Here is a 27988-nt window from a genome sequence, read left to right as displayed (position 1 = left end):
ATCAGTCCAACTTAATCCAGTGCACGGTTAAAGCCATTGAAGCATGGGAGTGTAGTTGAGCGCATTGATGGTTTAGCGTTTACTTCTGCTACTTTTGCTTGATGGGAGGTTCTGCCTTATAAATGTGTTATTTTTTTGCAGAGCTCGTAGAATATCGGGACGTTACTGTGTAAAGGTTTAACAATGGCCACACTGGCCGCATTTTTGAAAAACTTTAGGGCTTTGGGGCGCCTTGAGCCTGCGATGACTCGTTCCGTCCGACTTCCAGGATTCAATAAGACGAAAAGTTTGGAAGAGGAGATGCAAGGTTAGTGTAATTGAATGTTATTTGAGGCACAGTTTAAGACTAAAGCTACATAGTATACGAGTTTAAGTTTAAGCTGTTTATATCAGGAATATGAACTTTGGTGTCATCAGCTGACGGCACTCGTGGAGCACTGTTGTAGTGCCTGAGAAACCAACACTGCCAACACCGCCACAATCGCAACATTTTGCAGCATACGCCGGCGTCTATATAGTTAGCAATAGCTCTACACACCATTTGTAGAAACGTAGGATAGCATCCGAGACAATGTCTCGTAGGCTATGCAGGAGTGCATAAAAAACTCCAAGAGTGCCGTCAGCCGAACGCACCATTTGTTTTTCACATGTCTTGGGGCTATGATCAACCCCCTCTGTGTGTGTGTGTGTGTGTGTGTGTGTGTGTGTGTGTGTGTGTGTGTGTGTGTGTGTGTGTGTGTGTGTGTGTGTGTGTGTGTGTGTGTGTGTGTGTGTGTGTGTGTGTGTGTGTGTGTGTGTGTGTGAGAGAGAGAGAGAGAGAGAACTTAGATGCTTATGTGAACTTTGATGCAATAAATTTAGCGCCATGCACTAGTGGATTCCAAGGGAAGGAAAGCGTAGCAGGGGGTGGCAGAAAGTTAGGTGGGCGGATGAGATTAAGAAATTTGCAGGGGTCAAGTGGATGCAGCTAGCACAGAACCGGGTTAAGTGGAGGAATATGGGAGAGGCCTTCGCCCTGCAGTGGTTATAGTCAGGCTGATGATGATGATGATGACTAGTGAATGTGTTCGCATTTTGTCTAAATTAAAAAGCCTTTGATGAACTATGCTCGTGTGTTGCTGTCGGTCTTTTGCGAGGCTACGGGCCTAGCTAAGTATACTATGCTGTAATTGCTTGGCTGACGCCAAACGCATCTTTTTAGGCACCATGAAGTGTCATGAAGGAGGATTCGATGGCGGTAGTTGACTTTTATGCAGCGTGTGCATTGAGAATAGCGAAATGTTCGGCGACTGCTAGCTCGTGCATTTTGCTGAAGAACGGCGGCGGAACGAAGACAGCACAAGTGTTGTCTCCTCTCTTATGCTGCATTTACTGCACCGCGTTTTAGAGCCTCGGTTAGAGCATAGCAAAACATTAATGTCGAACGGTTGCGTTCATGTGTCATGTTATGCTGGGTTAAGCGCTTTTACCTCTGAATGTCGGGTGGTGGCTTTTATTCCGTTCCGCAGGCCGCTGTTCCTTTGGAAAGTTTGCGGTCTGATAATCTGACCGCACTTCAGCCCACTTGCTTTGTAGCTTCCTGAAATAACTAGTTACTGTTTACAACAACACTAGAAAGTGTGCGCAGGCCACAGGAAAGCACATGGGGCAGTTCCATTTTCTTAGGTGTGAATGATTGAATGGAGAAGCTGTCAAGAGAGAAGTATACAAATATGCATGTAATATTTGAGGTTGTGATAGTAAATAGCTTTCCTTGCTTTTTTTTTTTATTACATTGATGTTTTATCATGTTCTGCAAGAAATTTCCCATACCCATGAAAGTAGTGGTGGAAATGCAAAAATTAAGTGTCAGTAATCGTGGAAATATTTGAAGAAAAGCAAGTGCAAAGGAGAAGACACAAGTTCTTCCATAACAAGGTGCTGTTCATCAACTTTTTAAGCTAGCAGGACTCTTCACACTTTCAGGAAATATATTGAAACAAATGGTGCGTCTCCAAACATTATGAAGCATATGCTAATGATGTGAGCATGTCACCTGCACTTGTATGGCTTGCTCCATACTCACGTGCCGTGTATGGTTTCATTTGACATGCAGCTCTAAAAGCAAAGGAGCCAGTGTTTGAAGAACGAGTCAACATTGGTTTCAAGGTCATACCTTTCAGTATCAGTAAACAAGAATGGAAAAGGCGGCAAAAGATAGTCCAGGAGAACAAGGATAATTATGAGCTTGCTGAGAAGTCGCGTAATGGAACCTGTAAGTACTGTTCGCTCTAGAGTAAAAGCTCAAGGCTGTTTTGTCACCTGGCTTGTTTTGTGCATTTTCCTTAGTGAGGATACAGTATGAAGAAGCCAAGCAAGAATGGAGAAAAACATATGCACCAATGCATGTGAAGGATGTGGCAGACCACTATGGTGTCTTCAGAGACCTTTATGAGTTTGGTTTCTTTCACCCTGTTATTCCTATGGATGTTTTGTATGAATATGATGCAGAGAATTTCACACCTGTTCATTGTGGCAACATAATACTTCCTTCTGAGGTAAGGCTGCTTATATTCTATTTTATTTATTATAACTAAGGGCTGTAATTTTGCATTTATTTATTTTTTAAACTTGCTGTGCTTTTTGTGTTTATTTCAAAATGCAGTTTGCATTTCTTGTTTTTGGTGATTGTTATTTTCTATGACTGAATTACTATCTTACTTTATTTCCAGTGATAAAATGTGGTATTCCTGTGCATTCAGCACGAGCAGTCTATTTACCAGTAATCAGTGCATAAATGGTGATACTTCAAGCTGTACATGTGGAAGGAAGTTCTAATGCCAATGAAAAAAGTAATGAAAGTGAAATAAATGGGGGAGCCGACGCACAAAACCACAGTGGAAAGTTGACTTCTAAAAACCCTGTTGTCATGTTAGCATTAAGTTGCTCTGGGCTGACTGAGAGGTTGGGGCTTCATGTGGCATTACAACAGCAATGTAACCATTACTGAATCATCATAGTAGCTTTATAAAACATCCTTTTTGTGGCTTTTGTGCACAGTTTGGCATTGGTGTTCTTACTTGCATTAGAGTAACCTACCTAAGTAACAGCCTTAAGCGGGTGATGGAAGCAAGCAAAGGTGACCTTGCTAGCACATGACGAGTTGGTAAAGACTTGCGGTCTGCAGAGATGTGTAAAGTAGCGGACAATGCTTAAACTTGCTGAGCTGTATGAATCGAACGATACCTACGTCTTGCTTTGCCCCTGGAATTTGTACTTTCTTAGTCTTCTCTTGTGACTCAATTTAACTCTTGGTCAATAGGCTTTTAGCTGCAGTGTGCATGCCAAGGATACTGGCTTTTTATAGGGTGAAAGCACTACTCCATGAGATGCTAAATTAGAACTCAGGTTTATGTTTTCTTTGTTCTGGAAGCGACCCTAAGAGCCTAGCATTGTCAGCCTAACAGGAAAAAAAAACTTGTAGCGAAGCAGATTCTAACCCAGGATTTTCTTGTGAAAAATGAGTATGGAACCTTGTAGCTATCGCCGCTGCCAGTCACCCCTGCATGTTTTACTGTCACTCACTCGCACTGTGCATTGCATGTCATTGTCTTCATCAACTTCTAAGCACAAAGCAAAACCGTGGGCTGTCTTAGCACAGGTTTTTGCACTTCTACTTGGTTTAACTGCGTGGTTTAAGTGCTGCCATTTTTTTTTTTTGTTAAAATGGAATTTTTGAAATGAACTTGGCATACTTCCTTTCTTTTTTTTTTTTTTTTTTTTTTTGTTCTAAACTGCGATATCCAATTCCTTATTAAGACACCTTGAAAATAAGATTTGGAGGTGTGCCAAGTGCTACATCAATGCATGCATGGAAGTGAAAATTCCTTTAAAAATGGCTCTGTAACTGGTGAAGTTGTCATGCTTGGTACATTTAATAATCATTAAGGAATTAAGAGCAAGCACTGCTGATTAAGTTTTTGATGTACCTCAGGTGCCAGGCAGTGAGGAAAGAGGGGAAGGGGGGCAGTTTTAGCACTGTTGTATGGGAGCAGTGTGGCAGGATAGTGCTTAAGATGAGAAGCATTGACCTCTGTGTCTTTCTTGTCTTTGTCCTACTTTGTGCACATTTTCTATTGAAGGATGTCTCAGCATCTCGTATCACAGTGCACAATGCATGAGGGTGTGCCTGTGTTACTCCACTTGCATTGACTTTCATTGCCTTCCCTACCTCTGCTGTGTTCAAATTTGCTTTGCGTTCCTTGAAGATACTTCACTTGCTACATGGGCTTTTAGCACATGAACTGAATAAAGATTCCTGTCAAGTTGTACCTAACTTGAAGACCAGTGTACAGGAGCTCGAATGCAGGCATAGTTGCACTAATGCAATGAAAGGGGCCATCTGGTGATACATGCTGCTGGGTGTGTACTACATTGTTAAAGAGCTCACACATGCTATGTTAAACGAAAGCACTTCATTGACAGAGTGCAACAGTCCAACAGTACAACAGATTTGTAAATTGGCCATTGAAAATTTCCAAAATTTAGATAAGTCAGCTGATGGTCATGTTCTATTCATTGAAGTGCTTCTTTATTTTGAAGGTGTTTTGCCCCTTAAAAGTGTGGCGCATACCAAGCAGTTTGTAGTTACAAGTGTATTTGTGTAATAAATGTATAACACTGTAAATAAAGCTTCCTTTTTGTTGCAGGCTACAAAAGCTCCAACAGTTAAATTTCATTCTGAGCCTGACATGCTTTGGACACTTGTCTTGACAAGCTTAGATTCTCATCTGCTTGAAAATGACAAAGAATATCTCCATTGGTTCATGTAAGCAAATGACATTTGTTTTGTACTGGACACCGTTTTTTTGCCATGTGGCCAGTAGCGGTTGTTTATATACTGTATTCAGCCTAGAGTGCCTGTTTAATTATTTAATGTTGTGTGCAGTGCGCACATTGTAAATTTGTTAAAAGAAAAATCCTTTAGTTTAAGAGAACAGGATCAGAAACCTTCCCAGGTGTGTAAATTTTGTACGGTACTGTTTACCCGAGACTTCATGTCGCATCATTTTAGGCACATTTTTTCGGAAAGGATTAATAATTTTTGTCATATGCTGTGACATTCTGCTTATTATTTCCTTTAGTGCTTATCAGCACAGTTAGTACTAATCAGATTTAATTGCCTTCAAGTCCTTTTAGTTTCTGTTCCTCATTACAACTCAACAATGAATGCAACCTTGCTGGACTGTAAACCGTCAGTTGCATCTTTTTTCTTTTTTCTTCAAGACGTGAACTTAGTTAAATAGATGCAGAGGTGACAGTGTCATGCCCTTTTTTTCTCTTGGTTTAATGAAACATATGATGGAAATTCGTGTTTTGGTGTTGCCCCTAGATGATGTGAACACTCAAAGTGGTGCTAACGTTTAAACGTATGCTTATTGCTGTTGTGTCATTTCATCGGGCAAAAGCTGTTTCATCATCAACATGCTCATTGGGATTAGTTAATATTCATTCTTGTTTTCGTATACAAGGTGTAGCTAAGACTTTCTGTTCAAATTAATGGGGCCCATTGTATTTAAGAATGTTTTCCAGAAGTTTGAAGTTGCCTGACTATATTCTTTTTTTATTGTTTTGCTTGGTGTAGTGCAAAATAACTTGAAAGTTACAGGCTCGCATGATGCTTCTAGTTTGTCCAGTTGCCACTCATCTCAGAAAGCTAGAAACTTGCTCACTTATGCTGTGAAATTAGGAGAATGTACAGCTTGGTCTGGAGGCCACAAATTTGGCTTTGTAAACAAGTTTCTAGGCTTTTATTCTTGAAAGTTTTTGAAACAGCAACACTTTAACAGACTGCAATGAACGGGAGTGTTATTTGGGATGCCAGACTTGTTCTGGGCTCTTACATTTGCCAGTTCTAATTTATTGTCATGCCAGTTCCAATTTGTTGTCAACCAATGCCAGTGTGCTGATAAGTGAGTCTGCATTTAGACGCTTAGAATTTGTTCAGCTTTGCCTTAGGCACACCCTTCTCACCCAATAAAAACACTTATTGCAGGGCTGTTTCAGAGTACAGGCTGAAATTCTTGATGCCAAATGTGTTATGTGGGGATCCGTATACACTTATGAACAAACGTTTGTAGGATATGGATTTGTCTGTTACCTTTTCAGAGGGTGGAGGAGCAGTAGGAAAATCCTTAATGCATAAAAATTAATTGCTTGAGCTTATGGGTGGGGTTCTGAATCTAGGGCTCCGCTGTGTTGAGCTGCCCTGCAGGCCTGTTGGACGAGGACCCAATGGTCCTCCGGATTATCGCTGGTCAAAAGTTCATGTTTACTTTTTTTTATGCTTATGCATTTAAAAACTATCTGCATGCTCCATACCATCTCTTGTATTTCCGTGCAGAACGAAACCAATGAACAAGTTGCACTTAGCATCGTACGAGTGTTAGTCTGTTTTGATTGTTAAAATTACTCACTTCGGAAAATCAAAAGGAAGCCTAGCATCTTTAACTCATACCTGTTTTTGTGTTTTGTGGATGTCATCAATGTAGAATTGCCTACTACAACATCATGGTAGCCGTCAGTTTTATTACAACGTTAGGTTTAAGTTAGGTTTAAAAAAAATGACTAAACAAGGCAGGAAAACAACTGGGGTGAGAGGGAGGAGGGAGCATCATGGGAGCACCATTACTGAGAAGTGCTACTGGCAGGGCTGCAGTGCACCATTCTGTTTATCAAATGTTCAATTTATGAAATTTTGGTGAATGCATTGAGTAGTACTATACTTTTGCATGTTATTTTCAAGGTGATTTTTATTTTTCAGTTATAAGCAATAATTTGATATATCCAGAATAAAATGTATCAGGTAGCCTGTGTGTTTGACTGCCATGTTGTTTGATAGCTATGGGGCATGATTAACGTCACATGATTAATCCCTGCTGAGCACATTGCTTATTGACACGACTTCATCTTTATTTTGGCTGTGTTATTTTGCTAGCAGTTGGTTATGGTGAGATATCAATTCTGATGTAATGTGTGAGCTTTGTGCCTTTGTGTTCACCTGGCTTTTTTGAGTGCCAGTGTTGTTGTATATTGTTAATGTTGTATTAATTAATTTGTTTGTTCGTCATTTCATTCACTCACAATCACCCTTTGTCTTAGTGACCACCCATGCATTAATTAATCAGTCGATTTTCCTTCACAGTGGCAACATAAAAGGAAACCAAGTTCTAACTGGTGACGTGGTATGCGACTACCTGCAGCCTTTTCTTCCTCGTGGCACTGGATATCACCGGTTTGTGTTTGTTTTGTACAAACAAGAAGGACTGATTGACTACTCCAAGCAGAAATTGTCAGCGAACAGGTGAGAGAATTGTTAAAATTTTGTACACTGACTGCTGACTTCTTATCTGTAAACATAGAAAAAAAAAAAAAAGAACCCCTCAGTCAATTTACCTGTGTCTGTTTGTTAAAAAAATAAATTGTGCTTTACATTCATGCGGGGTTGCTTAGCATATCCAGAAACCATACTGAGAACACCAGATTTTCTATAATTCAAACAAGATTGAAGTATTAGGAATGACTGTGCACACATGGTGCAAGTGCTCAAATTGGGGCTTGCAGAGAGGCAACCATTCTAAGAATAAGATGCATGCTGTGTGAAGAACAGTGTGCATATTTACTTGCCTTACATAACTTTGAAGAGCTGATTTCAGCTGTAGTAAGTTCCAGCATGGGCTTCATGTGGGCAGGAGTGCTGGTTTTTGTGAAAAAAAGGAATATTTTTTTCAACTGTGATGACGGCAGCTTTTCTTACAGTTTTGTTTACCCATAAAAGGCGCTCCATTTTATATATGTGCTGTAGTGAAGCACAATTTCCGGTGTTGTGTAATGCTCCTTGGATTCTCATTGTAGCTGTAAATGCTCTTTCATTCACTTCATAAAGGGTTGGTTGTGCTAGCCATTGCATTAGAAATGACTCTATTGGGCCTGCTTTTTCTCCCCCCTTTTTTTTATTTATTGTTCTCTAGCACAAGCCTGAAGGAGAGGACATTTAAAACATACGACTTCTACAAGGAATTTGAAAATATGCTCACACCTGCTGGTCTAGCATTCTTTCAGTGCACCTGGGAAGACAGCCTGGTGGATTTCTATCACAAAACTTTAAGTAAGTATTTTTGCGAAAGTAATGCACACAGTTTCACAAAGTGGAGACCCATTGCAGTGATCCCTGAATAGGTGAGCCTAGGTATTGTTTTAAGTAGAAAATAGTTTCCTGCAAAATATAGTTTGTAAGAAGCTTTTGCTGGTTTCCTATGCCTGGCATGATTATATTCTTCCAAAACTTTCAACATATTTATTTACTTTAGCTACGCAAAAGAGAGTACAAGCAGTATTTTTGGCTAATGACTGCTAAACCTGCCCCGCAGTAATTTGTACCATGGGGAATCCTGGCCACAACAGCCACATTTTGATGCAGTTGAAAAGCAAAAACGCTCACGTGCTGTACGGTGTGAGTGCAGGTCAAAGAACATCACGTGGTCGAAATTACTCTTAGACCCCTCCACTATGGCGTCTCTTGTAGACTGTGCAGCTCTGGTGTTAAGGACACCATAGGAAGAATGCACTGCCTGGGTAGAAAAGCAGGAAATAAAATGCAGCACGTGAATATTGAGTTTTACTCTTCCTTCTCACGTTTCTCAATTTGGTGGCCTTGCGCACAGTGAGGCGATCGGCGTGAAAATCTCAAGTCCGAGGAATTCAAGATGGCGGCCCAGTTTGAGTGCCGATGATGACATCATAGTTCAATATGGCGATTGGAAGTGGAATTATGTGTCTGACATCATGGGCCGAAATGGCAGCATAGTTTCGGAATCCCAAATCCAAGATGGCGGTTCTTGGTATAGCATCATACCCAAGATCGCGGCCATTAAAATGAGTTATGCCCACACACCGGCCATACATGCCCATATCTTCCAGCTCTCTTGAGTATTTCGGGAGCATCAGCTTAAATGAGCAAGTGTGATCACTCGACTCTTCTTGCTTTGCGCATTTTAAAACCGAGGAGTCGCATTTTTCTCTGTATCTCTTCTTGATAGCAAGCGCCGGCCTTGCACATTTTGATCTTGTATCGTGGACGGGGTTGCTGCAGTTTATTTGAGCTGTTGCAGTGGTTCGTTTCTGATCTGTTTCGCAATGCTGGACGTATGCGACGCAACTTGACGTAAGCTCCCATTTATAGCTTGCATAATGAGCAAAGAAGCCACTGGTCATTCATATGTGTGCAGCAAACATTTCAGCGAGCAAGATTTCGTTTATGGGCTAAACAGTCCGGTGATTAGCGGCCAAAAGGCTGGTGCGCATGTTTACGTCCTTACGCTTTTGTGAAGCTGACGCAAACTGATTGCTGGCAGGGGGGGGTGGGGGGGGATATGCTGTCTTTTTCATGGAGCAGTACTTTCCCAGCTCAAGGAAGGTGTTTCCAAAAGCCAAGAGGTCTCAAATTTCTTCCCCATGAAGGCATTGATGCCTGATGATGAAATTTTCACTGAAATGCACTAAAGGATTTCGCTGCCATGGGCCACAGCATGCATGATTCGTTTGAGGCAGCTTCAGCAGTGCTGAAGTAGTATAAATTTCAATTGATTGAGGGCAAATAAACATGAGGAAGAATATGGCAGGTCATGGTCTGCTAAAGTAAAGGTCAACTAAATTACTTTGCGTAGGGAAAACAAGCATCCACCCAAAGCCTGGGTGCAGTGAGTCAGTTTCAGAATATTATCGATGTACGTGAAATGCACATCTGCGCAGTTGTAGTTAGAGATTTCTCCGTGTCGTCCAACTTGCCTACTCTAGTAAATTAAAAGGAGCGGCATTACTTGCACCAGTGCATTGTCAAAAGGCACTCTGTATCTGTCACGCACCTGACAGTTTCGCTTGTCTTGCACAGATATTTTGCTGCTAAGAGTGAATGACAACTTCATTCTGACTGATCATGTGGCAACCTCAGTTATTTCCGTAACAACAACAACAATGCTTGTCAGTGTGCATCATCACAGTGGTTAAAATTTGCCAGGCTAACTTCTGGCAGTTCGATGACAGAGTGAGGTGCTTTCTTGCCCATTGAGTGGGTCTAACACATGAAATTAAGCTTAAACATGCTTACAACAATGTGTATGTTAAATAAATAAATACAGTTAAAACTCTATTTAACGAACATTCATGTAGCGAATTCCTCAATGTCGCAGAGTTTTTTTTATTCCTCAACGCCACCCTGATTGAAGTGCGTGTATTTGAAAGCTCCATGAAACGAACATATTGCAGCAGTTGACCTTGATGTAACAAACTGGTGGCGCCGACACCCTTTAGTGCTGAATTACTATAAATTCGGCAGAGCCTTGGTAGTTTCATGATGGTGAACATGAACTGATGTGAGAGGAATGTCTGCGATTGCAACGAGTGATGATAGTTGATGCATCGCGCCATGTTTCAGAGCCTACCGAGCATCTACGTGGCAAATGCAGCAGCATCCCTAGCTTTCACTTTTGGAACATGGCACTATAATAGTTCATGCTCGAATCAGTGAAAATTAACAAGACAAAAAAAAAATGAGGTGAGCAGTGTGCACCCAGTTGCTCGCAAGGTCTCTCGCATTGGTAGAACAACAGTGGGGCGCGCTGGCGACGCAAAAGTGCCAGTTTCCTGGGGCAGTGGTGGCGGGCGAGCGGGACGTGCGTGAAGGCGCAGGTGCCTCCTCGCGCGGCTGCGACACATGTGCGTGTTCTCACCCAGATTCGGACTCCTCGCAGTCCTCCTCTCCCTGCCTCTCGTAAATGTATTACGCAAGGCATGTAGGCTCCTGCCACAGTCGCTCTGCACCAGCATGATTGCGAAATTCACTTCGCAATCTTCGAGTAATTCCGATTTACCGTAAACGCTTTGAAGGTACTAGTTCCATTCCTAATCTGGTTTCCGTTCTGCATTGCCCTGTCCTGTCATCACGCATAGCGAAAAATCGTGCATTTTGCAGTTTTGTTAAAATCAGGTTTAACTGTAAATACAACACCAACTTGTAGCTAAACTGTCCAGGAAGTCAGTTCAACTCGCATCATCCTACTTAGTGCGGCATGCAAGCGCTTCAGAGAGGGGGCGCGGCATATCCTTGTGCCCAATTGGCCTCGAGATAGCGATGAACCCTACTCAGTGTGGATGCGTGTTCGCGTCGCGCGCCAACCTGTAGTGATTTATGTGCGCGGGTGCGGCGTGTACAAGAGTGCTTTGTATTTGTTTCGCAGTTCCTGCGCGCTTTTGCTTACCTATCTGCCTCTTGCAAAAGAAATATGAACAAGCTAGCACCCCACGCTCCATAAAAAACAATACTTGTCCATATCGAGTATGTCATGCTGGAAAGGACATCATCAGTCGCGGTCTTCGGTGCTTGAGATTCTTTGACAAGCGGTGTCTCAAACAAATCGGGGCTGTCGTTAGGTGCCGTGTCAAAGCAAAAAAGGTTGCTGCCATCAATACAGCTTAATGCAAACGCTCACAAATCGCATATTCCCGTTTATTTTTGGAATACCGCTACTGAAATATGCGACCGCAGACTGCTGCATAGCAAAATACAGTTTGAACAAGCCCCTCTGTGCCTTCTGTATCCACGATAGAGTTGTTTGAGTACCCTTTTTTTGCTTTTAAACCTCTGTCGCAGTGTCTCAGTGGTAGGGCGCTCGACTACTAATTTCGAGAACGGGGGTTCGATCACGGCCGTTTCGAAAGGTGTTCCTCGGCTGTGGGATTCGACTGCATGTTAAACAATCCTAATAGTCAATGACATCGAGGCCAGCCCCTACATCATCTGTGGTATAGCCGATGGCACATGGCACGTTAAACCCATATACGCATTTCTTTTCTTCTTTTTTTTTTCTTCTGTTGAAGGCTTCTGTGCATCTGTAACAGTGGTAGTCAGCATATTTCTCAAGAAACACATTTTCCCAGCACCTTTTGCACTAAATATTACATAATACACATAACTCAATGTACACTGGTAGCCCATTAGAATCATTAGAATCCCTTTTTGTCTGGGCTGTATTTCGAGCAAACTCGTTGTTTCTGACAAGGTGAGTAAAATACTTCATATGGGCTTAACTATCAGTCTGTAGTTCGGGAATAAATACATATTTATAGTTGCATGATAAGAACATCATTAATTCTTTCAGTATAGTTTTATATCCGGCACCTCACATAAGATTGAGTCACTGCTCAACAATAATTACAATGATAAAGAAATCTTCAAAATGTCTTGCCATAACACGACAGCGGCCAAGTGCAGCTTTTACGATGTCTTCGCAGATACTGATTCGTAGCTTGCACTTCAACGTTACTGAAAATCGCTGATAGTCCTAAATTTTGTCAAGTTCGTAAAAGTCCTGTCGCATGATAAAATTCATTGTCATTGAAAAAAAATAATTAAACGACTAATTTACCATTTATCAACATCACACACATTCGAAATTCCTTATACTTCCATCAGTTTCAGGAAATCATTAAATATAATTTCACAGTGCAACACTAGTACCAGGTTACTGCCGCAAGAATCATCCGCCTTGTTGTGAGCGCGGCAAACTTAATCCACTCGCCGCTCTACACGTGAGAAGTCAGCTTTCCTGTGCAGCGAGGTTTCTTGTGCAGTGTCGGCGTAATCTAATTTTTGGGGAATACTTGTCCCTGGCTGTCTAGCCAAAGTTGATGTCCACTCAGTCCACGGCAACCTGCCGGGCAGTACACTGTCAGTGCTACATTTACCCTGCTTAATCCTTGAGTCAAGTATGATATAAGTAACCACGCTGCCTGGATTCATTCTAAAGTACTGCAGGTCAGAGCACGAACCTTCTATCTCCATGGGCTTCACCCTAAATTTGCCTGTCTCACTCATATAAGACACGCGCACACTGTTGAAAATGCGATATCTCATGTTCAGGCCCAGGTATCGGGCGTGTGAACACCGTACAACACAAAAAGCGTGCAAAGCAATGCCAGTAAATCTAAAAGACTGGTGGTTGCGTGCCTTGTTTTCCTAACATTCATGCATATATATATATTTATTTTGCTGCATTGGCGAAATCCATGGATTTTTTTCTGCAATATCAAAACACTCTAAACAGAAAATCGCTAATGCATTGCATAAGGCATGTTTTCATCACCAACAAACCCGCCGTAAACTCGGAAGGAGACCTACACCGCGTGCGTTTCTGCGAGCGCCGTCGGCTGCCGATCCACACTATCAGAGCGACGATGGCGCCACCTCTAGGTCGATCTCGCAGCGAATGGATCGTAATCGCAGCTGCTATAGCTGCCGGTCAATATTTTGCACCTTGAGCTTGTTCATATTTTTATCATGAGCTGGCAGCTTCCCTGTCTGACTAATGCAGGTTTCTGACAAATTATTTTTAAAGCTGTGAGGTCCGAAAGTTCAGCTTTTCTAAATAAACAGCGCATTTTTGGCACTCATCCCATAGTGTGAAACCCATTCTGCTAAATTTTCTGTTGGTTTATTGCATTTTAATGGGTTTTTATGACATGTTCACTGTTCTTCTCATGATCTTGAGGACTTGTTACGAGAAAGTGAAAAGCATGCGAAAAAAGTTAATCTCTGAGAGCATGGTGGACACCCAAAACAGGCAGTGACGTTACTTTAGCTACTATAAAGTCTGATGGAGTGCGTGGACAGCAGTGTCATCTCAGCTGCTAAAGATCAGCATCCTTGAAATCTACTAGGTTGAGCACATGCACTCAGAAAGTTTTGAGGCTATTTTATAGCCCTGTACATTTCGGAGTTAATTAAAATGCATGGTTTCGTTGTGCAAGTTAAACAGAGAGCAAGGACCCTTGGAAACAGTCAGTCTTTCAGAAATCGTCCACTGTGAGCTGTCATAGTTGTGAAAAAGTTGCAATGTAATATTGACCCACTGCCTGGTCTCCAGTCTGCTTCTTACCTACCTTGGAATTGAAGTTGCCCATGAGTACATTACACTGTATCTTTTAGCAAAAGCTACATTGGCTGTGAACGAGGAGTTGCACGTGGCAGGAGGCACAGATCCGTTGCCTAGCAACCGCTGCAGCTGGCGGACGCCGCGTCATCTGCCAATCGAGAAGCAACCAAAAGAAGATGATGTCTCGTCTTTAATCATCCTTCTCTAACGTGAGGATGATAGTAGTGATGATGATAGGCTAGTCAGTGGAGCATTTCGGGCGAGCGTGTACTCAACATTGGACTGGATTTGATTGGACTCTATTGGACTGGTTTGGATTGAATTGAACAGGATTGGTTGGATTGTATTTCACTGGAATGAACTCTACTTGAATAAACTGGATTTGATTAGACTGAATTGGTTTGGATTGGATTTGACTGGATTGGATGGGATTAGATTGGATTGAAAAGGAGTAGGCAGCCCAGCACCAGGTACACGTGCTTTCGCTACGTACATATCCTGGCCTAGCTGAGCTAAGCCAGGATATGTACGTAGAGTGCAGCTCTTTGGCGCCCGTTTCTGCATTTCGCGTCATCGCCGTTGTCCCTTCTAACTAGCTCCGCAGCCGGGGGAGCGTGCGATCCTACCGCCACCGTTCGCAACTGCGTGTCCCCCCCCCACTCCCCCCTTTGTGTTCTTCGGTTGCTGTGCGTGCTCCTGCCGCCACCGTTCGTCACTGCATGTACCCTCTCCCCCCACCCTTCCTCTTCCTTCGTGGCGGCGACCGCGCATATTCTCCGATTTCTGCGGGCGCTCCTGCCGCCACCATTTTGTGTGGTGGCGATGGTGTTCGCTGGTTGCCGAAGCGCCAGCTTGGCATCAGCGGATCACAGTGCGTGCATCTCAAGCCGAAATGCAGTGCCACGTTGACTTGCTAGCAGCTTCAGCGGCATCAGTCACTCGCTGCTATCTCTTCGCCACGCAATGTTCCTATGGGCCCACGCGCTGCCTCCCGCGACCTCCCGATAGCTTAATTGCTCTCATCGCTCCTCCCCCAATGCCACCCCTGTGCGGCGGCAATCAGAGCACCAGATCGGTGTGGTGGTGGACCTCGATATGTGCACCATCCGAGCCGAAACTCATACCGCAGTTTATTGAAAAGCTGGAACAGCTGATGAGCTGCACTCAAATTTCGCATTAGGATGTAACGTAATTGTCGGTAGTTTTTTACTTCACCCATTACAGATTCCACGTCTTCATAGAAGCTTTAGACTATCTGGTCAACTACATGTAGGCACGTAAGCCTATGCAGTGTTCAATTTATACCTCTTACTAAGCTTAATCACCCATCGCCCAAATTTTTATTGGGTCATTGGGTGCCTTATCTCAAAAGTTTGTCACCTTTAAAGTGAGCACGGGCAAGATTGACATCATTCTTAAACATTATATCCACTGAGCACTTTGGCTGCCATTGCAGTTGCCAAGTTATATTCTGTTCATTGGCCCGAGTTCACCCAGCAACCAGTTAGAAAACTTTTGCTATCTTCCTGGTGATCAATTTTAAATCCTTCGTACGTGAATAGCTCGAGGCCACACAGAATTAGGGGCGGGGAATCAATAGAGGCCGATTATGGTCCCATTGCACTTGAAGCACCACAACATGCCCAGTGTCTGTCTTGTGCCACCTGTGTGGCCAAATATAGTGCTCATACGTCAGTACCCAGATCAGATAGTGCTACCAATAGCATTTCTCTAGGCCTGCCCAGTCCCACACAAGATGACATTATCATTGTGATGGTTGTCATCATTACCATAATTAAATTGTCATAGCAAGCACTGCTTCACTCCTGCATATGCATGCTAAGTTGAATGAGTGCACTTGATCTTTTTTTTTCTTTTACATCCTGCGTATCTAGTTAAATGACTGGTGAAATTACCACTTTCCAGGAATTCAGGCCCCCACTTTTGAGTATATATGCGTGCTAAGTTGAATGAGTGCACTTGATCTTTTTTTTCTTTTGCATCCTGAGTATCTAGTTGAATGACTGGTAAAATTACCACTTTCCAGGAATGCGGGTCCCCACATTTGAGTATGTTCATCCTCCCGAATATGTCCCAAAGCAAGTTCTCTACCCCCACAAGGAGCCTTTTAACACGTAAGCTATCCACAAAATTTTTTTTGTTCACCTTAGAGTGAGACTAAAGCCTTTGCCTTGTGATAAACTATTATAATGTTTGCTTTAAATGTACATTTACAACGTAGATGGATGAAAAAAAATTACATTAAGTTTTTTTTGTTCTAACTTGCACAAAGCAATAAGCAGCTGTTGCATTCGAAAAAGCTTAAGAAATTAAGTGCTACTATTGCACAAATAACATCGGCTGTTGTAGCCAGGTCTTAGTGTTATTATTGCAGCACACATTTTTCTGTCATTCACCCTTAGTAAAAGTATTCTCATGCAGTATTTTCCTGTGTGCTTTGCAGGTACCTTGACATGTACCGGGACCCTAGAGATATCCGTGAAGAAGTTTACCTGAAGCGCCTCAAATCTCTCAATCCTTTGGAAGATGAGCCATCCATGCCAAAGTACCCCAATATTTACAAGATTCCAGATGGCACACCAAGCTGGCTGGTGGATGAGATGAGAAAGGAACGCTTTCGCATTGGTTAGTTTCTGGTGGGCCCTTAGTAGGGGTTTGCATGTAAAGGTGCATAATTCAACCGCTACTACCCTTGATTTAGTGTATTGAGTTACACTGTAACACGGTGATCGATGAGGTTCCTAGTTTTTCATAATTGTGCAAAAAATTAGAATTGAATGTTGTTAGCACCATTGTTTGTTAACAGCCGCATTCTTTTCCTGTGTTGTTGTTGTCTTGCAGGCAGCTGTAAGAATGGCAGGAAAATGGGATAATTTAGTCATCTGAACTGTCATGAAAGTTGGAATTTAGTAACAAGCAAAGTTCTGCTGATGCTTTTGGCATCCTTACTGCTCAGCCTGCTTCAAGCAAAATAGCATGCTGAGTGCAGCCACTCTAGTCACAGTACGTTCACACACTTCTGGAGTTCCAATTCACCTCATCTGTCTCCTCAGGAACCTGTATGAAGGGCAAGAGGCCACAGTCAGAACTGGGCATGGTCTTACTGATTGGTTTCCGATTAAGAAAGGAGTAAGGCAAGGCTGCATACTGTCGCCCTGCCTATTTAACCTATATGCAGAGTGCATCATGAGGAAGGCCGGTCTGGACGAGTCTTCAGCTGGAGTGAAGATTGCTGGAAAATGTATCGACAACCTTAGATATGCGGATGATACCACTTTAATGGCAGAAAGTGAAGTGGAGTTCAAGAGACTTCTGATGCGCGTACAAGAAGAGAGTGAGAAGTTTGGGCTTAAACTGAACATTAAAAAGACAAAGATCATTGCATGTTGCCCTATCAAGTCCTGGAGCATCAAGGGACAAGAAATGGAAGCTGTGACAGATTTTCTCTTCTTGGGCTCCAAGATTACCCCGGAAGGAGACTGCAGCCATGAAATTAGGAGACGCCTGCTTCTGGGAAAGAGAGCCATGGTTAACCTTGACCGCCTAGTAAAGAGCAGAGACATTAATCTGCCAACCAAAATCCGTATAACTCGTGCTATGGTCTTTCCAGTTGTGATGCATGGATGCGAGAGTTGGACTGTGAAGAAGGCTGACCGCCGAAGAATTGACGCGTTTGAATTGTGGTGCTGGCGGAGACTTTTCAGAGTTCCTTGGACTGCCAGAAGATCAAATCAATCGATATTGTCGACCATAAACCCTGAGTGCTCATTGGAGGGTCAAATTCTAAAGTTAAAGCTCAGTTACTTTGGTCATCTGATGAGAAGAGAGGAGTCGCTGGAGAAAGATTTGATGTTGGGAAAGGTTGAGGGTCGCCGGAGAAGGGGTAGGCAGCGAACGCGATGGTTAGATGACATCCTCGAGGCGCTGCAGATGACGTTATGTGATGATGTTAGGAAGATAGTGAGAGACCAGAAAGCGTGGCGTGACATGGTTCATAGGGTCACGAAGAGTCGGACATGACTGAACGACTGAACTGAACTGATGACAGACAACACTAGCGCTTTTTGAAAAGAATGTTAATTGGATTAGCGGAGATGTTTTTAGTTTTAAATGACATCCTTCATTCATTTTTGGGTTTTTTTGTTTGTTTTTTTGTTGTTGAAGTACCAGGCTGTCTAGGAAGATGGGAAAGCAGGCGCCAAACATTATTAGGGCTGTATCCCGCTTGCAGGCATGGACACAATACAAGATTGTGTACTGGGGCGTCATCAGTGCAACAGTTAAATTGCACAGGGCATTGTTTCAAAAAGCTGCAAGTGTTACTGATGAATTGCAATGGTCTCACATGGGTTTAATGAAGGTACCTTTGAAATGTGCAAGGCATGTTTCAAGAATAAGTCAAACCCACTTATAACAATATTGAAGTGCCATGGAAATATCATTGTTATAACCGATAACTGCTATAACTGGGTTAGGCCGAAAAAACAAAGAAAACATGATAAACTACACATTTAACGAGGACGAGGTAGTTTACACTGTTCATTTCATAGCGGGAAGATACCCATAATCTCTAAGCATTGCCGACATCTTTCTGCAGGGTATCCAACTGCTGAACATAGCGCAGTGGAAGGTACGCTACGGAGTAATTTCGACCACCTGGGGATCTTTAACGTGCACTGACATCGCACGGAACACGGATGCCTCTTCGTTTCGCTTCCATTGAAACACAGCCGCGGCAGTCGGGGTCGAGCCTGGGTACTCTGGCACAGTAGACGGGCATCTTAACTAGGTTCTTAGCAAAAACAAAGTCCCGCAAGCAGTCAATGATTCTCAAAGCTTCCTGGTGAGACGCAACCTGCACAGGTTCTGATTCGTCATCGTCACTACTGTCACTGTCCTCTGCGTCAGTGACTGCAGTGATGATGGCCTCGTCTGCCAGCTCCATCTGTCGCGAATATAAAAGTTCCTCAAATCCTGATGCGTCTCTGTCACTACCGCTCACTGTATACAAAAGTTCAGTCATCGCTGTGTAAGCAGGACCTTCGCAATTTTCCACGTCGCCAGCAGTTCATGATAATGGAGGAGCTTATTTCTGCCCATGCACCAAAAATGAACTATACTGCTATCAGGAGCGAGATCTTCAAGTCTGGTGCCGGTTGGCTTTCTTGGACAGAAATATCGAGGTTCAGCGCTAGCCTTCTCAAAACATGTTGGCGATACAGTGCCTTGAAGCAAGCAATCACACCTGCATCTATAGGCTGCAAGCCTGCAGTGGTGTTAGGTGGGTCGAAAAAAATTCCACATGCAAGAGCTTCTGAGCTGTTTGGTGCACAGTGCAATTGTCGAGCACCAATGCCACGTTCCTACCTTCGCGCTGCATCCGCTGATCAAACTCAACCAGCCACTCGTGGAAAAGTTCATTCGTCATCCATGCTTTCTAGTTATCATGGTAGTGAACGGGGATTCTTGCAGCACCACGAAAACAGCAGGGATTCTTGGATTTTCCTATGATGAAGGCGGGGCGCTTGTCACTGCCGTCCATGTCGGCACACAAGAAAGCGGTCACGCGCAATTTGCGTTGCTTGCCACCCTTACAGGGGTCATCTTTAACAGTGTGCGTCTTTGACGGTAGCATCTGGAAAAATAGCCCAGTCTCATCCCCATTGTACAAGTTCTGGTTTGCGTATGCTTCTTGGATGCAGGGCTGTGTTTCCTCAAGCCACTTCTGCCTAGCCTTCACATTGAGCGATCTTGCCTCGCCCATGACTGCCTTGTAGACGGCTCCATGTCTCTCCTTGAAATGTTGAATCCAGCCACCACCAAACTGGAAATCAGTGTTGTGCAGGAGGTATGCCAAGACCTTCGCCTTCTCCACTAAAATTGAACCACTAGTCAGTAGGCTCGCTGCACGGGCGTTCAAGAACCACTGGTAGAGCGCCTTTTCTACGTTTTTGTAGGCCCCATGTTGAACCCTTTTTCGGCCATTGTCCATTGCTTGGGCAGCACTGGCATCGCTTTCGTTCTCAATCTTGAGCGCGCTGCGGTTGGTTGCCAATACTGTCAGTTGCGTCAGGCCGTACTTGTGCACCAAGTTGCACATTTACGCTGTCCTTGTGCTCACATTGTTCCACTTAACTTCTAGCGGTATTGCCGTTCGCTTGCTCTTCTGCGCCGGTTGTGTTGCGCTTCCTGAAGGAGGATCCTCCATCGCTGTTCACAGAAAATTCAGGGCCAGCAAGATCATGGCAACGATGATGGCACTAGAAGAACCACGCTGGAAATACACGTGCACGAGCGCTGCTGCATGCTTACCACAAAACATCTGCAATCTCGAAGTGGGGGCCTGGGCAAAGCAAATAGGGGAGGATAGTGCTGTGTACCTCGGTCAGCGCACCCTCAGAATGGACCGCTCCACTGTGCAGAGGCAGAGAGGACACGAGTTTCCTAGGCCACTGGCGATCGCGATGGGGAGCGCTCAAAGCTCTCCCTCAGAATGGCAGCACCCTACGCCTTCCCTCTTCCTCCGCGTGAGGAAGTGCTCCGTCCTCCGCCGCGTCTTCGCGGCATGCAGGCTTCCCCGGCGCATCAGACGAACGCATTGGCTCGGCGCGCTCAGTCTCAATTTTTTTTTTTTTTGTCTGCTGCATCGGCGTTCTCGGAGTCTCCACGTACGCATGTGCTTTTGTGGTTGCCACGTTCCCCCTTTTTGTTGACTTTCTATGACCATATTTGATTGTTATAACTGATAATGTAATATGACACCATTGTAATAAGCGGTTTATTTTACCATAAAACACATGGCAAATCTGACGGTGCAGCGGCTGCCTATTGTTATATCCGGTATTTTGCTAAAACCGGTATTGCTATAAGTGGGTTTGACTGTAGTTGTGTATTTGTGATGTTTAGTTATAAATTATTGGAATATTCAGTTTTCTATTACAGGTGCTTTAATTGTCGACAATTGTTTTCTCCTGTATCTATGCAAATTTCATTACTTTCCAACCAGCTCTTCTCCAATCCCACAGTAACTGTTGAATACCCAAACTGCAAAGGAAGCAAAGGAAAAAACATCATTACTTCCACGTTATGCTAGCTAATGTACCCACTTTAAAAATTCAATGTTGAAACTTTGTTAAAGATGCCAGAATTTGAGAAATCGGTTTGCCACTAGTTAGGCGCGATTAGCATTTGGTCCATCTTGTGCGGCTAGTTCAGCTTTTAAAATGCCATATTTAATGCCTTGAACTAACTCGAGGAGCCAGAAGCAGTAAGCAATTTTAAACCAGCAAATGCCCTCCTTTTTTTCTGCAACATTTATTGGAAATTAAGAGGCGAGTAACTATTGGACACTGGCTGGATATTGTATGTTCGTTCCACCTTTCCTTCACACAGCTTTCTCAGTGTGACACCGGATATTTTGACGTGAAAACACTGGAAACAGAACATGTTAACGTCAAACTTTATATGCAGCTCTGTGCAGTAATAAGTGCACGGCACGCAAGCAGTAGTATGTCACGAATTTGTGACTTTGGGCATTAATAAGGTTAAAAGGTTAAGGGCTATATTAATTGAATTACAAATGAATACTAAGAAAATGTTACAGAATTTAAGCTGTTTAAGTTAAAATCACCAATACCTGCCATTTATAAAGCTCAGAGCAGTGATAGCAGTCAAGCCAGTTTGCAAAATTTTGACAGTCCATGATTGTTTTCACATATATCTGTCATAATCAAAGCTCGGAATGGGTTTATGGGCTTAAGGGGTTTAACATCCCTTAGTTTCTTGGGCTCTGATGGACTCCATAGTGGAGGGTTCTGGATAATTTCAACTACCTGAGTTCTTTTAAGTGCACTGGCATAATTGAATAGTACATCGGCACCTTGCATTTTACCTCCTTCGTAACACGCCTGTCGCGACGGGGATTAAACCCTGCCGCCCAGCTCAGTAGTCGAGTGCTCTAATTATTGAGCCACCGTGACAGGGTGAAGCTCAGAATGCTTCATGGTAAGCACCATCATGCAATGATGCTGTATGTAGAACATAGTTTGCAATGACCATTTGCTAGTCAGGGAAAATCAAGAAGCTGGGAAGATGGTTAGGCCACACATCTTTAATGTTAAGGTGCAATGAGTTGCATGCTTTGACACAGTGAGATTGTTGCCACACTGGTTTTGCAGTAGAAGTGTGTATCCCTATGTATATTGATGCCACCTTGCACCAAATGTGCCAGACTGTGCAAAGCCAGAAAAGCTGTGCCTTCTTGGTAAAGATTTGGAAAATTGTTTCGAACTGCTCCAGATTCATAGCTCTGGAATTTGGTGGCGCTGTGGTCTGACAATTCAGGAAGACGTAACCGTGGTTGTCTCCGCTGTTTCAAAATGTTACTGTCCTTTGAAGACCTTTTATAATGATCATGACTGTCATGTGACAGTGCGGACTTGTGTAGCATTGTTTTTATCCCAGTATGCGAGCCACCGTTGGTCCAGCGAAGTTTCAGCACCCATCTCGAGCCACTGTCATTTTATCTGTCATAAAAATGAAGAGCAACACATGCATCGAGATGGAGGTCAGTTAATGTCCTCTGCCTTGTTTTCTGTTTCTCTTTTTTTTTTTTTTTTAAATACAACTTATGTCACCCTAAATCTGACTAGCTGGACAGTTAGGCCTAACATGAGTCAAGCAGTTAAAATTTGCATTTAATAATGGCATAACAGTAATTTCGTGGCGAGTTCACGTGGACAGATATGACAGTTTTTGCGTATCTGTCAGCATATTGTCATTGCTGAGCATGGCAATAGCATATGGGGAGAGACCACATTGACGCTTGCGTGGATATGGCAGCGATGCATAGACAGCGTTCCATGCTATGCAGTAGAATTTCTAGACCGTGATAGTCGCTCTTGTAAAGTTAATTTCAAAATCGGTGATAGCGCGGCCGATTCTTCTTGTCTAAATGGGCGCAACTGCGTGCAGCAGCAGTGTGCACTTTGACATTTGTATCAGTTGTGCAACATGGTGCCCCCAACACTCCGACATTTGTTTTAAAAATGGAACTGTGTGCACATCTTAGGCAGAATTGCTGTTACCAGCACAAGGGCCTAATCAAGACTGGAGGGGACGACGAAACATCATTGACACATGGGAAGGGAGAGAAAAGACAGACACATGCGCCGACTAACAGCCATTTTTCCTGTGTGCTTTTGCTTGCCCTGTTGCTTTGTATTGCTGCCCTCTTTTCGCAGTAAATCATTCAGTTGTTATTCAGCGCATGTGTCTGTATCCTTTCTCCCATCTTGTCTATCAGCGCCATTTTGTCATTCCGTCCATCATGAACCAACTAGCCCAAGACTGGCCTGGCTCACTAGGATTGTGAAGAAAGCACGTGCATGTGTGCCTAAATTGTGACAGAACTGGATGACATTATTGATCAGTTGGAGAGATGTTAATGTGAACGAGATTTATTAAAGCCTATATGCTTTGCAAAGAAAAATGGAGACCCATGCATCAGCACATTTCACCTACTGTACAAGTGCTTAAGAGTATATTCAAGAGTGATGATTATATGTATACCTACATACAATGCACATAGTATAGGTTCTTTTCTTCCTGTTGTCTTCTTCTTTCTTCAGACGTCCGGGTTTACGGAATTTGAGAGAGATCAATGGCACTCTTTAAAACCAGAAACATGTGCATGATATTTATGACTCGCAATGCGCAAGCTTTCTGGCTACCCCACGGACGCTGTCCATGGCAGCTTGGGCGTAGGGTCTGCCCACCTAGCCCCACAAGTTAAAGACAAGTTCCAAGACTGGCCTGGCTCACTAGGATTGTGAAGGAAGCACGTGCATGTGTGCCTAAATTGTGACAGAACTGGATGACATTATTGATCAGTTGGAGAGATGTTAATGTGAACGAGATTTATTAAAGCCTATATGCTTTGCAAAGAAAAATGGAGAGCCATGCATCAGCACATTTCACCTACTGTACAAGTGCTTAAGAGTATATTCAAGAGTGATGATTATATGTATACCTACATACAATGCACATAGTATAGGTTCTTTTCTTCCTGTTGTCTTCTTCTTTCTTCAGACGTCCGGGTTTACGGAATTTGAGAGAGATCAATGGCACTCTTTAAAACCAGAAACATGTGCATGATATTTATGACTCGCAATGCGCAAGCTTTCTGGCTACCCCACGGACGCTGTCCATGGCAGCTTGGGCGTAGGGTCTGTCCACCTAGCCCCACAAGTTAAAGACAAGTTGAAAAATTGCAATGGACAAACTTTCTAGTCGACCCGCGAACTTTACGCGGCTACTCGAGCGTGGGCCCTACCCACCTAGCTTCAGACAAGCCGACAGTTAAAAGCAGTACGACGGTGCTTAAATTGGAAAATATCCACCACCCTTTCTGCATGTAAAAAATATAAGCATGAGTTCTCCGTGATACCATTTTGGAGACTTCCAATTTGTCCAAAATGATGTCAGGACTTTTTCACTACTCTTTGTATTTGAAATCAGATTGCATAACGTCGCGTAGCACACATACAATACCAACGGTGCAAGCATCTTTATACGCTCACCCTTGGATTGTACATTGTGTAGCCCACAACCATTCACAAGGGTGGTTGGCACAAAGACTAGTCATATACATGAACAGACCGGATGCCAGCCGCTAACGCAAGAGAATTTGAAACCACCGCCGCGCTCGTTGGACGAAGCGATCATTCAGTTACTGTGCCCCAGCAGGGGCACACTAGAAGAAGGCTGTACTAATATTCCGTGTAGTGAAAAATGTCTGGTTTTGTGGACAACTCCACAATAAATGATAAGACACATAAAAAGAACAAAATGATTCATCAAACCTTACAGCAAGTATTTGATCTCTAACTAAACATTGTATGACATACAGTATACTCACGATAATTAAAACTGATTATCCATACATATGGATAATTCAAACAAATTTCAAGACTTTGATTGGCAGGGTAATTTTCAATGCAGTTTAATGTCAATTTGTACAATGCTTTCTTTTGAATTCACTTAATGCGCCAGGTTTGCGGCACCACTGAGTTGAAGGTGCGGCCCTTCCATTTGGTTAACTGAGCTTGAAAAAAGGAGGGGTGGGGGTGTTTTGAAGGTTCGACTGGCACTCCAAGTGATTGAAGACGACCCGTTGCCACTTAGCTTCATTTTCTAATTTTTGGTTTTCCATTCTGTGCACTCCAAGCCAAGCCAAGTCCAGCTTCAGGCCATTTTGGGCTGTGATTGGTGCATCGGTCATTTTTGTTCTTTTTCTCAATTTAGGCGCAAATGATGATTCCCTTTGCTGTCATCCATCTAGTTGTTCCTGTGTGCCGAAAATGAGCACTTGTCATGAGTTACACATAGTTAGGCTGGTGAAGCCACCTCTGCATGGACGCTGTGCCGTCACTTGTAAGGAGGCTGCACCACTGCTGCGTCATGCTCCACTCATTCCTGTGATGGAGGCTGCAGGAGGTCATTCTATTTTGGAGCAGTTCTGCCTTGGTATTCCTGAAGGTTGACATGCAATACAGCATGGTGGAGTTGTCATTTTCGTACATTTTTCATTCAAAGACGGATGACCATTGCCTGTTTTTTTATCAGCAGATTTATTCTTCATAGTGCGAAATAATAATAATTGGTTCACAGGAAAGGGGTATCTGTCACACTTGTTCTGTGGACATCTGAACCACGCCGTAAGGGAAGAGAGGAAGGTGGGAGTGAAAGTTGAAGGAGAGAAAGAGGAGCTGTAGTGAAGGGCTACGCAGTAATTTCGACCGCCTGGGGATCTTTAACGTGCACTGACATCGTACAGCACACAGACGTCACTTCGTTTCGCCTGTATCGAAACGCAGCTGCCGGCGGTCGGGATCGAACCCGGGTACTCCGGCACAGTAGTTGGGCGTCTTACCACTTTTTTTTTTTTTAAGTTGTATTGTAGCCATTCAATGATTCAACCTTCCAATTATTTTGACTCTTTTTTTTTTTTTTTTTCTTTCCTGTCGCCTTGAGGGTCCCAGTAAATGTGGTTTTAATCTTTTGGGAAACCAGTGCGGTATATTGATAACCTGTTAAACCACACATCCAGTTGAGGACTGCTGGTCGAGTAAGCTGTGTAATGTGGGCTTCTGCTCATTTGGACAAAAAACTTCGGTCCCTTAAAGTTTATGTTAACGCGTGCTAACTGCACATTTTAAAAGTATCTTTTTATTTATACAGCATAAAAGTTATGATTGAATACCTCTAAGTCATATAGCAATAATGAGAAATTTAATGGTGCAACAGTCTTCACATCACACTTTTCAAACCTTGTTTGTCAACCGAAAGTTTTCGAAATTGTAAGGCTCATGCTCCAGATTGCTTCTAAGTCAATGCTTTATTACTGCAGATAGCTTCAGGCTAAAAATTTAGTGCTCTCGACTGCTCTTAAATTGGCAGTCCTGTGCTCCAAATTGCAGTTTGCAGTAGCAACACTGATTTATAGAACCATGCACTTCCAGGTAGCAACTGAAAATGCCTGCATTGTAAGCAATTCCCTAAACTTACAATAACGATATGCCATTTTAGGCAAATATATCTTCAGCTTATTAAGTGCTTCATATGTCATCAGGTAGTATCCCAAGACAAGATGGGACAAAAGTGCAGGCACGAGATTGTTCTCACCAAGTCTCTGTTTATCCCGGAGCAAGGACTTTCCAATGGGAGCGTGTCTACGCTTCCATTGCACTACATTTCTCGTGTTATAAACGTGCCCAGCCCCTCAGTGCGAGCTCTCAACAGGCCAACAGTGACGACACATGGTTCTGGGGTCTCAAGCTGAGTGACTCTACAAGAATGTGTGAGCTATTAGAAGCACAAGGATTGATTAAGCGAGCAGGAACTACGTTAATGCGAATGAGGAACCACAAGTGTTGCCGCCGCTGAGAGCCATTGACACTATCATGTCTAAGTGTCCCCCATAATTTTTGATGGGCCATTGGACTTTTAGTTTGGATTAGCATTCAGACTATGCTTATTCCTTATTTGTGTGAAGTGAAATCTTATTGTTGCTGTTGAGAAAGCCCAGCAACGTTGCATTTTGTTATCTCTCTGCGTCATCACAAGGGCCAAGAGGGAAAGGGGAGAGGGGGGGGGAGGTGGCACAATATAGAGAGATGGTGAATAGTGGCTGTGGTATTGAAAACGTTCCTCTTGTACCTTGGATGCCATCAAAATAATTAGTACAGCAGTAGTTCACAGAAAATAATGCTCCATTGTGGCCAGCAGTTAAGTTTTCGGCAGCTTTCTCTTGGCATTCATTATAATATCTAAAACCACATCATCCTGACGCTTGCTACTACTGCTAGCATTTAAAAAAAATTATTTTGATGGTCACAAGGTAATAAAAACTTTGGTGTTTTGCAAGATGATTTAGCCCTCATAAAGGAAGTTGCATATTGTGCTTTGCACTAACATACACCACTTCCTAGCAGAGTTGCAGGTGACTTTGAAACTGAACGTTGACCTAGTGGACTACATAATAGCTCAAGTTCATTGGTAGCATTGCAGTAGCATGCCATACCTATGGGTAAAGAGGATTCAAGAGCTGGAATATATGCATTTATATTATCATTCATTGCAAAACTTTTTTTTCTCTTTTTTTTTTTTTTTTTTTTTTTGCCTTGCAGACTTTTTATGGTATACTTGCACTTCCTTGGAATGCAGCCATATATAATGCAATATATATTCTCTTTGCAGGGAAGTACAAGGACCTGCAGCCTTTCAGCATTTATCCAGAGGAGGAGTATGAGGATCCTAAAGTAAAGGCGTGGAGAGAGCAAGAAGAGTTTCAGCGCAAATGGGCCGAGCAGAGGGCTGCCAGATCACCACAGTCATGATTGTGTGTCATTTTTATGTGCAGCTGTTTCATTTACACTTAGATGTTTGAATGAAAATTACTGCAATGTTAGCGCTGACAAATAAAGAACTAGGAAAGCAAT

General features: G+C 43.1%; 1 protein-coding gene across 1 annotated transcript; it reads left to right on the top strand.

The window, feature by feature from the left end:
• On the top strand, nucleotides 1–27988 carry mRpL38 (mitochondrial ribosomal protein L38). Its single transcript, XM_084590593.1, has 9 exons — nucleotides 1–307; nucleotides 2096–2254; nucleotides 2329–2537; nucleotides 4689–4807; nucleotides 7184–7342; nucleotides 8010–8146; nucleotides 16015–16102; nucleotides 16432–16613; nucleotides 27747–27988. The coding sequence occupies exons 1-9, from the start codon at nucleotides 184–186 to the stop codon at nucleotides 27884–27886; spliced, it is 1317 nt and encodes a 438-aa protein (XP_084446719.1). The 5' UTR covers nucleotides 1–183; the 3' UTR covers nucleotides 27887–27988.

This window comes from Amblyomma maculatum, chromosome 1 (genome assembly GCF_055883805.1).
Source record: "Amblyomma maculatum isolate TAMU_Amacu chromosome 1, ASM5588380v1, whole genome shotgun sequence".
Classification (NCBI taxonomy): Eukaryota; Metazoa; Arthropoda; class Arachnida; order Ixodida; family Ixodidae; genus Amblyomma; species Amblyomma maculatum.
This window is presented reverse-complemented; position numbering and strand designations above follow the sequence as displayed.

Coding starts and splice junctions, on each gene's coding strand:
- mRpL38 (XM_084590593.1), top strand. CDS start 184: ATGGCCACACTGGCCGCATTTTTGAAAAACTTTAGGGCTTTGGGGCGC. Junction 308..2,095: donor TTTGGAAGAGGAGATGCAAG/GTTAGTGTAATT, acceptor TTTGACATGCAG/CTCTAAAAGCAAAGGAGCCA. Junction 2,255..2,328: donor GAAGTCGCGTAATGGAACCT/GTAAGTACTGTT, acceptor CATTTTCCTTAG/TGAGGATACAGTATGAAGAA.